Source organism: Lutjanus erythropterus, chromosome 13 (genome assembly GCF_056507025.1).
Source record: "Lutjanus erythropterus isolate fLutEry1 chromosome 13, fLutEry1.hap2, whole genome shotgun sequence".
In the NCBI taxonomy this organism is placed as follows: domain Eukaryota; kingdom Metazoa; phylum Chordata; class Actinopteri; order Lutjaniformes; family Lutjanidae; genus Lutjanus; species Lutjanus erythropterus.
Genome location: NC_139329.1, coordinates 10,619,108 through 10,636,698, shown reverse-complemented (window position 1 = coordinate 10,636,698; position 17,591 = coordinate 10,619,108). Strand labels below are relative to the sequence as shown.

At 39.8% G+C, this 17,591-nt stretch overlaps 1 protein-coding gene across 1 annotated transcript in view; it reads left to right on the top strand.

Moving 5' to 3' along the window:
- The window catches only part of cdh13 (cadherin 13, H-cadherin (heart)), a 452,332-nt gene that overhangs the window by 200,964 nt on the left and 233,777 nt on the right, over positions 1-17,591 (top strand). The window contains exons 5-6 of the mRNA XM_084734875.1: positions 4,383-4,388; positions 5,045-5,197. Of these exons, the coding sequence (XP_084591001.1) occupies positions 4,383-4,388; positions 5,045-5,197 (159 nt within the window). The remainder of the gene's footprint in view (positions 1-4,382; positions 4,389-5,044; positions 5,198-17,591) is intronic.

Genomic DNA, 17,591 nt, shown 5'->3' with positions numbered 1-17,591 from the left:
CTTTTTTTGGTTTTCCTCATCTGACCCAGTTTGTCATTCTCAGCAGGTGCCGGCTGCCACTGTGATTACTGCTCTGAAATATCTCTGTCCTGAATGACAGCTATAGCACCTGTGTGAGCGTGTGCATAGCTAGGCATTGTACATCAGTGTTTATATCCACACAAGGACAGAAACATGAGGAAAATACACAAAGATGAACTTCCTGTGCTGTGCAATAAGGAGTTTCTAACAAAACATAATAAGGAAAAGTACCCTTTATTAAAGCAATCTCTCTCATAGGGCTTTTCCATTGATTTGCATTGATTTGCATTTCCATTACCACTTTTAATGCACCGAGCTGTGCCAGGTCACGTCTAAGATGCACCATCTCCACCGTGCCTGACCCACTGCAAAGCAGGTTGTAGTGACGTCTCAGCCACCGTGACCCTGTTTCTCTCCTTCAAACAAGTGTGTGTTGGGAGACTGAGCTCGTGTGTGTGCAGGAGACTAGAGATAAAGGCATTTTTAAAAGTCTCTGTGGGCACTTTACCACCAAATTAGTTCTGGCTCTTTAAGTGGTTCCGTTCAAGATTCTTGCTTCTGTCAAGTGAACCAGCTTGTGTTTTCACCAGTTTTGAGTGGAACCATTGTAATCAAGGATGTCATTAACAGCGGGCAGTGTGTGCTGCACAACGGCCTGTAGAATAAGAGACGCCAACCTCAGTTCCCGAAAGCTTGCTAACTTTTGGTTCCTGCTTTAAATTGGCTTTTTGGCTTCTGCACCAATTTATTTTTGGGTAAATGCTCAGATCAGTTCAAAATTAGGTGCCTGAACCAAAACGGGGCCGGTTACATGTTGTTGAAGAAGGTATATGTGTGTTCAGCTCTCAGTACTTTTGTAGCTTCTAACTGAATCACTGTGTTCTGCTGAGTTAAATTAGTGCTGATTAAAACCCAACATTTTCTCATTTTGCTACTTCATAATAAAAGCTTTTAAAGAACAAAATAACTGAACATTTATTAGGAAGAATTCATAGGGTTCAAAATGTTTTTATCAACCATTTTACAGCCTCTTGACTCCAGACAAACATGTATCAGTTAAAAGACACATCTTCAAGCGGGTAGCCCTACTGTAATGGAGATGTAAATCTGAGCTGGGCTGACGTGCCCAGTGAACTAAGCCAAGCTGGCAGATGTGTATGGAAAAGTGGCAGCAGATTACAAAGAAAAGGACAAGGTTGAGTAAGATAGAGAGGAGGGTAAAAAATAAAGAGGAAGAAAAAAAAACAATGCACAAGCTGGTCTAGACAGAAGAGAGGATCTTTTTTTAGTATGAGGGGATCATCCACAAATAATAACGGCCTTGTGTTTTTCTCACACTTTTGACATTTCTCTCTCTCATCATTTGGTACGACAAACAAAAACAGCAAAGGGAGTCAGCACGGAAGACTACAGTGCAGAGATGTGGAACATGATGAATGGAGAATAAGATATGGATGCTTAGTGGAGGAGCAAGGATGGACAAAGTAACAAGCGGGGCCCTGAGAGCAAGAGGGAAAAGAGGGAAAAGATGAAGCGGGACATCGAGATAAATGGCAGAGAGCTTTGGAGAGGCTGTAAGGGCTTGAGCGTCGTCTGGCATAGGCTTGTAACAGTGCAGTCTCATCTTCCATGCTCTTTCAAGTGGGGAATATAAAGGCCTTCATTTTAGCAGCTGTCCCATGGAAGCACGCTTTCATTAAAGGTGACCTCATGGCACCCGTCTGATCGGGGGGACCGTTTAGATCCTTGACGCAGAGCGACGGGGCTGGGGCCCAGGAGGATGTCCTAATGGTGACAACCCCGAGTCTGTTTGTGTGGATGCAGCATACACTGGCAGTTGAAGGCATTTAGACAGTCTTTACGTATTTAGAAAGTGACACATTGTGTTGGCTCTGTGCTCCACCACATCGGGCCTGAAACATTATTATTGGGTTAAAGTTTTGACTTTCAGCTTGAAGTTCAGGGTGTTCACATCCAGCTGTGTAGGAACATCAAAAACCTTAAAGGGACACTTCACCCCATAATCAAATCATTCCTTATACCTTTAGTGCTTTTTATCCACTTAGATTGTTTTGTTGTGAGTTGCTGAGTTTTAGAGATGTCTGCCTTCTAACAACAACAGTGCCAACCACTGCACCTCCCATGCTGCCCCTGGGGGAGTTTGTGGCAAGACCTTTCTGTGTGAAAGTGTTTGTTTGTGACAGCGAGGGTTATAAACATTAATGCCGTCCTCCTCAGCTGAGTTGGAACATTAGCACTACTGAGCCAGCTAGCACTGTGACATGGTTGCCAAGTGTATTTAGGTAGAAAGGAAACAGCTCTTACGTGAAACTGCTCACAACAAGGTCTCTGCACTATCTTCAGTAATAGGGTCATGATTCAAGGAAAGATAAAGAAGATAAATAAAGAGAAATGATTTGCAAAACAATTTCAGCATATATTCAGTTGAGTACAGTACAAAGAGAAGATACTTCAAACTGATAAACATCATTTTCTGTAAATATACGCTCATACTGAGGTTTGATTCTTACGACATGCTCCAAAAAAGTTGGGACAGGGGCATTTTTACCATTGTGTTACAACACTCAATAAGAGTTTGGACACTGAGGATACTAACTAATACTAGTTTTAAAAACGGTGTTGTCTCGATGGCAGCATATGTCGCTCCAAAACCTGCATGTACCTTTCAGCATCCATGGTGCCTTCACAGATATGTGAAGTTAGCCATGACATGGGCACTAACACACCTCCACACCATCACAGATACTAGCTTTTCAACTTTGCACTGGTAACAATCTGGATGGGTTTCCTCTTTAGCCATGAGGACACAATGTTCCATGACTTCTAAAAACAATCTGAAATGTTAACTTGTCAGACCACAGCGCACTTTTCCACTTTGCGTCAGTCCATCTCGGGTAAGCTCGGTCCCAGAGAAGTCGGCAGCATTTCTAGATGTTGTTGATATTTAGCTTTCTCTGTACATGGCAGAGTCTTAACTTGCATTTGTAGAGGCAGCAATGTACTACATTGACCAGGCATGAGCAATTATTTTTCATGACGGCCACATGAGAAATCAATCAGGCTGCTGTGGGCCAGACTCAAAGGATATAAGCTCCTAATATTGGCCAAATCTCTAATAATGGAATGGTCAGAAGTGTTCTATACAGGACACTTCTACGGTTGAATTGCCATGTGTTGAACTGTGGGCTAATATTTTGTTGACAATGTCCAAAACTTGATGTTTTACAGTGTACCATGCACGCGTCATACAAGATGCAATCATAGTAGCAGCAAAAGTAGAACGTGGATGTACAGCACTGAGTCATTACTAATAATCCCTTTCAGAATAAAGGTCTGATAATGGTTTAATGGTAAGCAAAAGGCTATTGACTGTCTTTGCTAGTTTTTTAATTTTTGGTATTTCCATGATGGCCTTGTGGGCCACATTAAATCTTTAAGAGGGCTGCATCTGGCCCCTGGGCTGCATTTTGCCCAGGCCTGATGTTGACCAACAGTGGTTTTCCAAGGAGTTCCAGAGCCCATGTAGCAATATCTTTTATAGAAACATGTCAAATTTTAATGCGATGCTGCCTAAATGATCAAAATTGACAGGCATTCACATGATCAGAACATTGCACCTTGAACTTTGACCCTCATGCATCTGCTGCAGACTGTAGTATGAAATCTGAAGTAAAAAGAAAATGTGTGCAATTTGGAACGCAGCTAATAAGCTATCAACCATCTATGCTCTCTTGGGAGCTCAAATGATATGACATAGCCTCAGCTGTGCAGAGGATTGTGGGTCAGAATATCCAGAAAAGCATACTGGGCTGCGCACTGCAAAATGTGACTGGATGCAATAGAGCACTGTGGTGTTTTCTGGCATACTGCATTTGATATACTATGTACTGGGACATACTAAATCTTTTTCTGGCATAGTAAATAGTTTTATTATTATTATTATTATTAAGGGTACTAGAATGCAACCTTAATGGAACAGAGCCATCATTCATGTTACAATTACACCTGTGCTTTTCCTGCTGTGACAGGTCAAAGTGTCTGCTGTGTAGGTATATATGCTGTGAATCATTTGTCTGTAGGCATTGTTTTAACAAGTACAAACTTTAAGTTTGTCTACACAACAAGTTTTGGCTATTTTGGTTCATTATTTTATCATGTTTCCCTTTCTAACATCTGCCCTCAACTCAGAGTCTGCAAAGATCTACAAGGTCTGTGGCTCGTGTTGCTGCTTTTTGCTGTGCTATGTTCTCTGTATCTAACAGGCTGTTTTTTTTTCTCTTTTTTTTCAACCTGGTTGTTCCTGTTGCTGGGGTACCTGTGGATGCTGCTGGCTACTGCAGTCTCATGTGAGTATATCTATCCCAAAAGTCCCTGGGTCAGATCACTTCTGTCTGAGAGAATAGGATTGTTAGCCAACTAACTTGGCAGCACTCCTCAAAAACATCACTACTCGAGGCCGTTTCAGTGTTTGGTTCTAAATCTTATCCTCATATCAAATCATAACGACAAAAATGATAATCTACAGAACATTCACACTTAATTATTAAGGACCCGATTTTTATATTTATTTAACTGTTCCACTTTCCTTATCTAAAATAAATCTACCATGCCATAACAAGTGGTCACAGCAGGGCTCCAGTGCTCAGGGAGATGATGCTAACTTTCTTATTTTACATGAGTTGAATTTGCCAACTGATGAAATCAAATCAAAGTCTTGTCTGTTATAAATTTTTAATAGCTAGCTATCAGGGATTTGCATCACCATTCAAGGCGCAGTAAGCTCCTTTTGCTCAAATGTATGTCAACAAATTCTAATAAAAATGTTTTTCAGCATGCTGCGCTTCGAAAGATGGAAAAAAAAATCGAAGCATTAATTCAGTGATTCTTTGCTTTAGGAAACAGGCTGAGTCAGATTAAATGGAGAACGCTCACAATTGTTCAAGTTGTTTATGTCTTTGTGTGTGTGTAATGTGTGTGTGTGTGTGTGTGTGTCTGCCTACAGTTGATTCCGACAGAGAAGTCAGGGAACCATATCTTCCGACTGACAGGCCCCGGCGCTGACCAGGATCCCAAAGGTCTCTTCACCATTGACATAGAAACAGGAGACGTGTCAGTCAGCCGCTCACTGGACCGGGAGGCCATTGACTCGTACCAGGTCAGTGTGTGTATGTGTGCCTTTGTTAGACCCAGAGCTTATTGTATTTGTGTGTATGTTCTTTTCTCTCTGGCCACCTGGGCACTCTTCATCTCTCTGATTCCTTGACACGTTTATTGTTTCCTCAGTCAGTTCCAGTGCTCGTGTAATGCAGTTCCTATTTTGTTTCCTGATTATTTCCTCTTCAAGTCATGCAAGTTATTCATGAGAATCTGTAATTTCAAATACATTTACTTTGATCAATCTCTTTTAAATTTACCATATGTTCACCATACTGCATGGAACAATACTGAACAGTTAGGGCTCGGTTTGTGAAAACACTTTGATTTTGTAACCCAGAATACAAATATTTGCAGTGTTATTTTGGAACGGATGGGCTTCGTCTTTTTCAAGGCTGAATTGATGCTATCAGTCAGAAGTTGGTGGTTTCCTCTGTGATAAAAGAACATAAGAGCCTTTTTGAGGTGCTTGCCGGGTTTGGTGCCCTCTGGGTTGTCTGCCTGACGAAACCATTTCCCCCGGAACAGAAAGGCAGAGAGGGGCAGAGAAAATCTACTTTTTAAGTAAGTCAATTGATCTTATCCTCTTTTCTGAAACCAGACGTGAGTGTGGGTGTTCAGCTGGATGCAAGCTGTTGATAAGCTAACTGGCTTTTGTAAAAAACTCAGAAATAATTCACTCTGCAAATACCAACAGATGTGAGACGAGAGCAGGCAGGCGAGGAACAGAGCGGAAGACTGAGAGAAGCAAACATACGATCGCCAAATTTCTTTAGTTTTTCCCTGCTCTTGTATCATTGCCGACAGTTACATGCATGGTGTAACCAGGACATTGGCTTTCAGTGGTTATGGTCTGATTCAGGTTGTTTACAAGCACCTTTGACACCGTAACTGAGCCTCCCTGTATCCCATGAATAATTTGACTTACAGATAGAATGGTCTGCTAGAACAACATGTAACGAGACATCAGCTGCAGCCTTCCCTCATAAATGAACAATATGTTACTCTGAATATGGGAAGCAATGATGATAGCAAAGCAATAAAATGTTTACATGCCGCATTAACCCTTACAGGATGGCAATGAGCCATGTGTGAGCTGTGCTCTGCTCTGTTTTAAGCTGCTTTTATGTGCATGTCTTGCTCCCTAGCTTACCATATTTTCCAGAGCACATTGGTATGTAAGAGTCAGTTTAAAGATATTGAAAAAATCAAGGGAGTAGTGATGCAGAGCGGGCATGATTGGATTGACTTTCTAGAAAATACCACGCGGGTTTGGGTGGGCTTGTCCTGTCAGTTGATTAGTGCACAAAGAGCGACAAAATAGGTTAAATCCTGAAGCTGTGGTCTCCATCCTTTTTCTGAACAGTGCAGCCAAACACCAGGTTTAAAAAGACAGTATAGACCTACACATGTGGATTAATTTTATGTTAAAATTCACTGTCAAGATATCGAGCATAAAAGAGAGAGAGAAAAAGTGAGATTCAGAGTTAATGTCTTTGATGAAGGCTTACTTGTTTTGCTGCCATTCAAAAAAGAAGAGAGCATTAGGCACAATTAGTCTGTGTTTTCATTGCGTAGATCTTCCCCTTACTGTGTGCACTCTGACAGCTTCTCTGCTCCAGCTGCAGCATCAGAACCTTGGACAGCGCCACGTGCGACCTGACCATGATAATTATGCTGCTGTAATGCATAAAGTTGCTGATTTTCGGGTTGGGTTTGGTGCGGGTCATTGATTAATACATATTTTTGCGGGTTGTGTAGGTAGTGCATCACTGTAGGGGAGGCAGCTTTTTCAAGTGATTGAGCTAACGTTAGCTTCATTAAAATCTGCCAGTCATTGTTTTAGGATTCAAAATCAATGGTCACTGGCTTGATATGAAAAATCTGCATTTGTCTGCAAATGTGAAACTTCGCTAAGCGTTCACTAAGCAAATTACTTTAATTAAGTAGTTTTTTGTGTACTTGAACTTTTATGAGTATATTTTCAAGCTTGCACTTTTACTCTTACTTAAGTATGCATTACGCAATATAATCTATTTAGTGACTTTTCAAATCATAATTGAATAGTGGCTACAGTTTGAATTCATATACAAATCCTTCATTTGTATTTTTGTAGCCAATAAGGCTATCTGATGACAAATGGGCCGGTGAAAACCAGGACATATAGATGAAAAACACCACCACCACAAAATGCTACAGCAGGAACATGGATGTGTTTGGCAACATGTTCATACTGACAATTTGTCACCGCCCCTTGTTGTCTGAGACTGAGGGACAAGGTGTTCTTCAGAAGCTCCACCTGACACAGCTAGAGAGTTTTTTTAACATATGATTAATGCTGTGAACTGGTCACAGTCAGATTAAGTTTAGGATAAGACCATGTTTAGGGTTACAGTAACTATGTTACATCCCTGAAGGTACTCTCAGCATCAAAGTAACATGTCAAAAGTCACATGACTCACAACATTATGTACCTAACAACTTTAAATGAATTACTTTTATTAAACAGGTGACAGTCCTGAGCCTTCATCCATTGGGAGTAATGCTTTTAACATCAACAGTTAAAAAGTATCTAATACTCTGACTAGTTTTTGAGAAGAATACTTCTACTACGGTACTTTTACAAAATATTTTTCTAACATCTGTACTTTTACTTGTAACTGAGTTATAGTTTAGTAATTTAACAGTACTTATACTTAAGTACAGACTTTCAGTACTCACTCCACCACAGGTATGCAGCATATGTGCAGTGTGAGACCAGAAAGGCAGAGAAGCTTAAGAAACTGCAAAGTTGAAAGAGATTGTACCAGGGACAGTTTTTGCAGCATTCTGACATAAAACTGTCGGTTAAACATGGGTGTTACCAATGAAACTAACTACTTATTACTAAACTAATTAAGGCCGTGTTCCATTTAGGTGAAACAGAGGCATGACGGTACTATTGTGCACTTTGGCCTGAAGGAGAGACTCTGCTACACTAAAAGGAACAGGAGCTTAATTGGTATTATTGGTAATGCATGTGTTTACAATTTCATATCAGTATGGCTGCTCTAATATGGCTTTCTGGAAAAGGTCTATTAAATGCACTGCACAGATGTTTTCAATTCCTCCGGCTGACTAAACTTCAAGTCAGCTGGAGTACAGTGGAGTTATTTTAGGGATTGCATCGTGTTACAAAAGTCTATGTGTTAATAAGAGTGAATAAGGTGTAAATTGTCTCATTTGTTTAAAATAAGCTGTACATTTTACACCTCTTTCAAGTACTTTCATATATTATTTTTGCACTTTAGGCAGACATATTTTTCTCTGTGTCAGCATTGCTAGTATAATTTACAAAACAAAGGTTATAGGCACATGCATTGAGACAGCTACACAAACACACCTTCAAAGCAAACCACGCTTATCTGCCAGCTTTTATAATATCCTCAAAGTCTAGTGACAGCTCAGTAAAATAAAGTTTTTAGGTCCTTGTTGGCTATAACAAAAGTTGGAACTTAAAACTCTGGGGAAGAAGACAAAGAGAGAATTGCAAAACAGGACAGCAGAGAGGAGTGGAGAGCAGAGAATGAGGGTCTGGGGACCTTCTCCATAAAGATTTTACTGTGTTTGGTATGGAAAAGTTAAGTTCAGCAGAGAGATATTTAACAACACAACGACAGAGCTGAACTGAATGTGAGGAGTGAGATTAAGGGGAAAGAAGAAGAAAAATGGTGGCAGAAGGATGGAAAATATCTGGAGAGCATGAAACAAAAGCCTGCACACAGACAGACCTAACAGGCTCAGTAGATTTACTCGGAGTATTACTTAAGATAAGGATGATTTATTAGAAAAGCTAGCCACAGATTTTATTATTACTGAGTACATTACCTGCCAGAGGTAGCTGATTGAACTTCAAATCCCTTATCTTCCTCACTTAGTTGTTTCCAGGCTTCTGAACCAATGTTAACCTTCATCTGTTTGGCATCTTTGCTGCTTCGGATGCTGCTTCTTCGTTTTTTTTTTTACATGAAAGATAGCATTGGAGCCTCTTATTTATTGGAATCAGCTCTTTCAAAAGCGCCTATCCAGTACTTTCATTTCACTGTTGATTTCAATATGCGACGTCACAGTACAAGAAAGTTGGAAAGCACATCACTCCTCATGTGTTGGCCCTGGTTTGAACAGACACAGAAATGGACTTTATTGAAACTGTCAGTCAGAAAGGTGGCCAGCTACGTCTAAGAGAGAAGATATTTAATATACTGTATTCAACTTGTCTCAGCGTCTAACAGTTATCCACCCACTGGTTGACTCAAGAGTGGGTGGGGGGTGGCGTGGAATCAGGATAGTGTGTGATAAAGTCACCTCTAGGGTCCTCTTCTAGTGGACAAAACATGATAAAGTGTCCTATAGGGAGCCCTTCCAGTGGACAAAATGTGATAAAGTGCATGATGATTCTTGGCATGCTGGTGCCCCACTCCATATAGCCAGTGTCCTAACTCTAACCACCATGCGGATAAAACTTAAAATAACATAACAAGTTACATAAAAGAACATACGGATTTCCATTTTAACCACACCAAATTATGTATCTGTCGACTAAACCTAGATCGAAATGAGTCTGCTTCCAAAAACCCCCTCTGAGTGATTTTGCCTTCATAGTCTGACCATAAAAGCTCGGAGATTTAATTGAAGGGTTCAGTCAATGGCTAAATAATTCCATCATAGTGAAAAAACTGGACCAGTCTAATATGCCATTGTTTCAATGGCCTGCAGTGAATGAGCTTCTAACACCAATTATGCCATCGCTAATGATAATCATTTTTTCCATCCTGATAGTTGTAATCCCTGAAGGCAAGATGGTATGCCTCTCTGTGCACATACTGTACATGTGCATATGTACTCAGACACACGTTATACACACTCTCATTCTCTCACTGCTTTTTTTTCCTTTTCTCAGCTGGGTTTGCCTGATATCTTGCTCACTTTCCTCTTATCATAAGGAGATAGTAAGGCTTGTCCCAGTCATAACTCAGGACAAGGGTCTCCTATCCAACGCAGCTTGCCTTTTTATCGATGGGCCGACACTGTGTGCAGAATGAAGACTGCATCACTTTATAGTGCCCAGTGGTCCTCGCAGGCTGTCCCAGTCACATTCATTAATGGTGTCTCCTTTTCCACTGTAGCTAATGGCTTGTGTGGGGATGAAACATGAAATATTCAGAGGTAGATTAAAATCACCATTACTCTAAAGGCATTTTAAAGGCAAAGTGAAACGAGGAATTCAGGGTCTTTCACAATTACAGTATATGGCAAAGCCTTTTTTTTTTTTTTTTTACCATGTTAGATGTATCTTTTAAAGCAGCTTTAATCAATATTTTCATATCATCATGAGATGACTTGATGACTTGTATGTGAAACTGGTCTCTTGCAGAGATACATCATCAGACTACAGTGTTTTAGTGTCTTCTAACTAATTGCATTGGCTTTCCGGCCGCAACTTTGATGGTTTGAATGAGTGTCTCCACTCTAATGGAGAAGCTTCACTGAAGAGACTACCTGCTCTGTATCAAATGGCAGACAAACTAAGGTCTCTTTTACACTGGACAACAAACCTACTAACACCCACCAACATCTGGCTTTTGTCTTCAGTGGGAAAGTGTACAATCAGCATTTATTCTCAGGTCAAATGACTCACAGCTATTTACAGGCAGCATGGAAACAAGATACCCCAGTGGACACGTTAATGTTCACCTCATTTATGGTAGAGACTATGAAGGCTTGTCAGCTCTGTCGGTAACTCCTTTGCCCCTTTTCCATACGCATGTGTCGGCTTGGTTTGACTCAGTTTGACTCGGTGAGACAGCCCAGAACAGCAGGGATCTGCAATACAGCTACATGCTTGAAGGTGTGTCTTTTAACTGATGATGTGTACTTTTTAGTATGAATCAGCAAAATCAAGACATTAAAACATTAACATTAAAATAAATCAGGAACGTAGGAGAGAAACTTAACTTCAAACCACAGATTCAGTTAGAAGCTACAAAATTACAGAGAGCTGATCGCAGAGTCGTTTAAAAATGTCTTTCTCTCTGGTCTTCTACATCAGTTGAGTCTCAGCTTTTCAGTACGTTTGTGACGCGGCATGTGACACATCAGAAAAACAAAAACGAAACTTTAAAAAAAAATAGAAAGGCAAACTCATCTGCTTGCAATGGGAAATGAGTCAATCACCTATTTTTTTATTTAACAGTTTCACTAATTGGTCACACTGAGATACATATGTAAGATATGTAAGATGACCACGATTAAAATCTCCAATCCATGATGCTTTTGAAGCTAACATTTGAAGTAAAATGTCAGTAAATGTCAAGTCTGCTATCCATCAAAGGACATGAACACCAGCATGTTTTCTCTAAGGCTCTTCTTTTAGATACACAGTGGATGTCTTTTTGGATACAGATTACACGTTTCTCTCCTTAGAGTGCGGCTATCTCATGTCGGACAGCCAACCGCTATTCAGCACCAACCCTCCTGCAGTCTTCATCCTCCCTGCAGGTTTAAGGTGTGGACTCTCCCCTTAAGTGTCTTTGTCAATATACTGTACAGCAATGTATCAGTGTACCAAGGTTGTATTGAACAGACCCTCCACTTCCTTCCACTCTGCCTCCTCCCTATTTTACAGTATGATGATGATTGATTGATATTGGCAAAGAAATGCTTCACCCTCTCCACAAGGTCATTGTATATCAAAATAATATCGCCACCGGCTCAGAAAAAAATTAAATCAATAAAGTTGGCTGGTGTCTAAATGCAGTGGTCAGAGTTTTGGAGGCCCGGCTTGAAATATATGGATTTAGACATACTGTTGCAAAGTGAAAGTACAAACTAAGCAAAAGTTGGGAAACGCATTAAAGAAAAAGCACAGTCTAACTTCGGCATAACAACAGCAAGGGGTCAGCTCAAGACAGATGGAAACTGGGAATTCTAAATAGGCTATTACAGGAACCACAAGCAAGGCAAACAAACAAAGCCCAGACAAAGTAAACATTTGCTGTGGAAGAACAAACAGACACAGTGATCAGCTGGGCCACATGTTCACAAGGATTTAATGTCAAACATTATTTTCTTATTAAGCTCAATTAGGGTGAAAATGAATGTTAATGAGATGGAAAATGGAGAGGAAGGGAGGGGGGTGCGGGGAGGAGTACGGGGCTTATCACTGCGCTTATGACAAGCCTGGGTCGGGTCGAGAGTGGCGGGGAAGAACTCTAATTGGCTTAGAACAGAGGAAGGATAGAACGTGAAGTGATAAATAACAGGCTTGTTTACACAGGTAGAGGGATGACCCTCAGTAATGCAGGTCACCGCAACAATAAGTGTGGTCGCTCCTTTGTGCGTGCCTACTGTGGAGACGGTGAAATTTTAGGCAGACAAAAAACATAGAACAACAAATAGTGCTGAGGACATTATTTTCAAATTGAAATTTCTGTTTCTTTGTGATGCAGTGAGTCAGTAATACTAATAGAAACAACATGATAGAGGCTGTGGCTGCTCATTTTTATACAGTGATTTATTCTTTGAAATAACATAATTTTACATAGAATCATAGCAACAGTTCACCTCAAAATCAAAAATGCTACTTTTCTCTCTGGCCTGTAGTGCCATTAATCCAGACAGATAGTTTTGGTGTGAGCTGCTGAGTTTTGTAGACATCAGCTGTAAAGATGTTTGCCTTCTCTTCAATAAAATGGAACTAGATCGCACTAAGCTTGTGGTGCTCAAAGCGACAAAAAATACATTTGAAAAAATCAGCAACATCTTCCAGATATCATGACCTAGTTATTTGAGATAGTCCCCACAACTTGTTGCGAGCAGTTTTATGTCGAAACTACTTTCTTTGTGTGGTAGAATCTACCAGAATTCCTTTCTCTTTTCTTCTATTTCTTCTTCTAGTAAAAAGAAAATAGTTTCAATAGATTCTGCTTTGGAAAGAAAAGTAGTTCCGGCAGATTCTACTTCAGAGAGAAAGTAGTTCCAGTAGATTCTACTGCAGAAAAATACTGCAGCAAATACCAAGAAAGTAGTCCTATGTGAAACTGCCCAGAATCCAGTTGACTCTACTTAAGAAAGAAAGTAGTTCCGGTAGATTCTGCTGCAGTTATTTCGGCAGTAGAATCTACCAGAACTACTAGGAAAGTAGTTCTAATCCCAGTGTTTGGTGGTGGTGAGGTTTTGGTTGGCTTTTTCTAAGAAAGTAGTTCTGAGATGAAACTGCTCAGAATCCAGTAGATTATACATCAGAAATTAAGTAGTTCTGGTAGATTCTGTTGCAGTTCTTTTTTCAGTAGAATCTACCAGAAGTACTAGGAAAGTAGTTCCTACATGAAACTGCTCCACAACAAAGTCTGTAGTTTATCTTGAGTAACCGGGTCATGATGTCTGGAAAAAGATGGGTTTTTTTTATGTATTTACTTTTTGCTGTTTTTCTTTGTTGTTTTTTTTTTTTTTTTTGTTTTTTTGAGTGACACTGTTTGGTGGTTGTATTGTTTTGGGGTTTTTTTTCTTTGACAACCACAAATCCAGTGCCATCTAGTTTTCTCTTCAGCCAAGATTCAGCAACTCACACCAAAACTATCCAGATGGATAGTACAACAGGTAAAAGGGAGAAAGATGTATTTTTGATTTAGAGTGTACTGTCATCCTAATCCCAGTGTTTGGTGGTGGTGAGGTTTTTGGTCGGCTTTTTCTTCGGGCTGTGTGCCTCAGAGCTCGGCGCTGCAGCCTGTGTACCTTGCAGCCTCCACTCTTGTGATGTCCTTTGACAGCAGATCTAAAAGGCCCCATACTCTGCTCCCTATATTCTGTCTGTCAAGCCGCAGTGCACTGTGATAAAGGAAGGGCTCACTAGAAAACCATACAGACCCATCTCAGCTCTACAAAGGCCAAAGCTGGGAAGTGACAGCTGTTTTGAATTTTAGATTTTCAAATATCTCAGCTTTCCAAAAGTGCAAAGCTGTCCCCTCAAAACAGTTTTGTTAGGTTGTCAAACTGTATAAATAAAGCCAAACATTTTTACCTATATTTACCTATTTTTGACAGAGCAGACATCAAACAGTGGCATCCTTTGACAGATCACTCCCATGGAAATGAGTCTGTGGCTGTTGCTTCTGACTGAACCTCTTCATAGTGATATCCATAGTGACAAGTTTTCTTTTTTTAGTTTTTATTTTGTGTCAGGCAGGGTTCAGGCATTCAAATTTAATATGCAGTTAAGACTTTAAATTTACAGCATCTTGCATGTGAAAACTGAAGTGACTGGCGATTAGTTTTTCAGTACTAATACAGACAGTTTCATTTGTCTGTATCGTGTCGAGTGACACAAACAGAAGTGTGGCCCATAATTCAGCAACAAAAGCTTTGGTGAAGCAGTTTTTAGCTTTCATGCTTGAGAAACTGGAACAGAATGTAGATCAGAACCTTCCTCTTAAAAAAAGATTTTGATAAAGAATGTTTTATAGATTTTATTCACTTTATTTTTTCACCTATTTTATTCTATTTAAGTTGTGAAATGTAATTTTAGCTTTAGTTATTATACTGCTATTAATAATATTACCAGTGGTGGACAGTAACAAAGTACATTTACTTAAGTACTATACTTAAGTACATTTTTGACTATCTGTATTTTACTTGAGTATTTGTTCTTTTCTTAAGGAACTTTACTTTCACTCCACTACATTTCAAAGACACTTTTGACTCCACTACATTTCTAGGAAGGTTGTCGTTACTCGTTACTTTTAGGCCAAGCATAGCTTTGAAGTCACCTGTTGCTGTTTTTTTTTTTTCATTTCAAAAATAAAACTGGCCATACGCTGTGTTCCTGTGTAGCCAAGCGGTTCAGCAGAACGGTGAGTTCTTGAAAGCAGTTTGCTCGTGGTAACAGACAGTACAGTAAACCTTGCAACAATAGTGACCCATAGTGAATGTGTGGGGAGAAAAAAAATCCCTACTGTTTCTTTTTCATTATAATTTGTAGTTTTGAATACTTTACTCAAAATATTTAGATATTTAGTATTTTTAAAATCAAGAACTCTAGTACTTTAACTTGAGTAAAATTTTGACTGAGCAACTTTTACTTGTAGTTGAGTAATATTTGACCAGGAGTATCTATACTTTGACTCAAGTACTGGGGTTGAGTACTTTGTCCATCACTGAATATTATTATATATTTTTATATAGCAAGAGGCATTATGTTTTCAGGTTGTCCGTGCGTCTGTACATCCCTTTCTTGTGAAGATGATATATCTGAAGAATGCCTTAACAGAATTTTTACAAATTTGGCACAAACATCTGCTTGGACTTAGTTTTGGAGGTCAAATGTCAAAGTCAACGTGACCTCAAAAGGCACATTTTTGGCCAAAGTCAAGAATTAATAAACTAACTATGAGCAAATTTCACTCAAATAGCTGCTATGATAAAATGATAAGGTAATGACATTTTATGGGGTCAAAGGTCAGCTTCACTTTCAGCCCTCTTTCTCTCCTGTAAAAATAAGTGAGTCTCTAAGTGAAGACAGCATGTCTCTCACTTGAAACTACTCACTGGGATCATACATGTCAATCTAGTGATAACTTTAATTTATAATACAAAAAGAAATATCTCTTATTAAATTCCTTCAAAATCTTCACCACAAATTATACAAGTCTGGACAGACATGAATGTAAACTGCAACTTGATTGGCTGGCGGAGGCATAAGTCCGCAAGGCAGTAATTCAATTTTGTTCTTTTTAATATATTTCATCTATTTTTGTAAAATCTAGTTTTTGCTCCACTCTGTTTTACCACTAGTTATTATAGATTTTATTACATTATTACATTTTCATCATTTTTATTTTCTGCATATTCTGTCTTGTCAGCTTGTCAATCATCTGTGAAGAACTTTGAACTGCACTACTCTGTATGAAAGGTGCTAAACAAACAAAGCTTGATTGATGGACATAACGTACAGCATTAGAGCAAATAAAGACATTCTGTACAATATACTCGTCTTTGCATACTATGATCTGTGCATGATTTGTATTTGCATGAACAATGCTGGACCATAGAGACTCCATTTCAAGCACAGCAGACACACCTTGACCTGACCCACACACCATGCAGCTGTCAGTCATTTATGTGCACTGGGAAGCTGATGCTTTGACCACTAATAAGCTACTCTGTTTCTTATAAGCTGTACAGTATTGTGTAGCACATGAATTTATAGTGTGAATGGAGAATAAGGGATCTGTTGACAGCTCGCTTTTCTCAGTCCCTATAACCCCCCTCAGATCTACTGTCCCACATGCTCTACCGTCGCTATAGTCCTCTACATTTCACCTAAAAATAACAGATAATAATACATACTAATCCTCACTTTACACACAGTGCAAAGATGCAGTTAAAGCATTTCAGGACAGGGTCTCGCAGATCTGTATTAACATTCCTAACAGTGTAAGCATTAAATTGCTTCAGGCTTTTCATTTTTGCAGACATACAGAAAGCATAATTCCCGCAATTTGCTAATTTGGTGACTTTGCAGGTTTTCATCCTCACCTTGCAGCACAAGGCACTGATCTCATGGATGCCTACATGGTTTTGTTGTTTAATCAAATTTTACAGTCACTGCTCCCCTTTCTATCTGTCCTTTTGGCTTATAGCTGCTCCAGTGTGGCTGTTTTCTCCTGCTTAGGTGTCAGAGAGAGAGGATTTTTGATTAATCCGTCATGTTGCTGACGTGGAGGAACAGTGACTATAGGTGAAAACACAAACATTTGACCTTCCTGGAGGTTACATACAGTATTCATCTTTATATATACATTTACTGATACACATAGCCATTTCTATCGATCTATCAATCTATCTATCGAGCTGTCAAGTCTACAAAATAGAAGGCAGTTGTGAACAGGCAAATTAGCAAGAACTACATCACAAGTCAAACATTAGATGTAAGCAGGTCTAACAGCTTTATCAATTTACCCGTTTCTTGTGAATTAACACAAATTGCTGTTTGCTGGTTCAGTGGGGGAAAAAATCACACAAGTGGAAGCACTGGGTTAAAATATGAGATGTGGGTCATGTACAGAGGGATGATGGGGTCGTGGGGACGGATAAAGGGGGTCAATTGCGTGGTTTGGCCGGACATGCATGTCTTTGATGGTGTGAGGAAGCTGGAGCACCTGGCAGAGACCCATGCATACACCCTCATGGAAGAAACCTGCAACAGCTAAGGTTGAACGTTCTTGCTGTGGGGCCACTGTGCTGACCACTGAGAAGGGAGAGGTGAAAAGATCAGGGGTTTTGGCGGGGCTGAGAACTGAGACAAGCAAGAGAGAAGGGTTGTGCTGCATTCAACTTACCGTCGGCGGTCGGCATTTTCA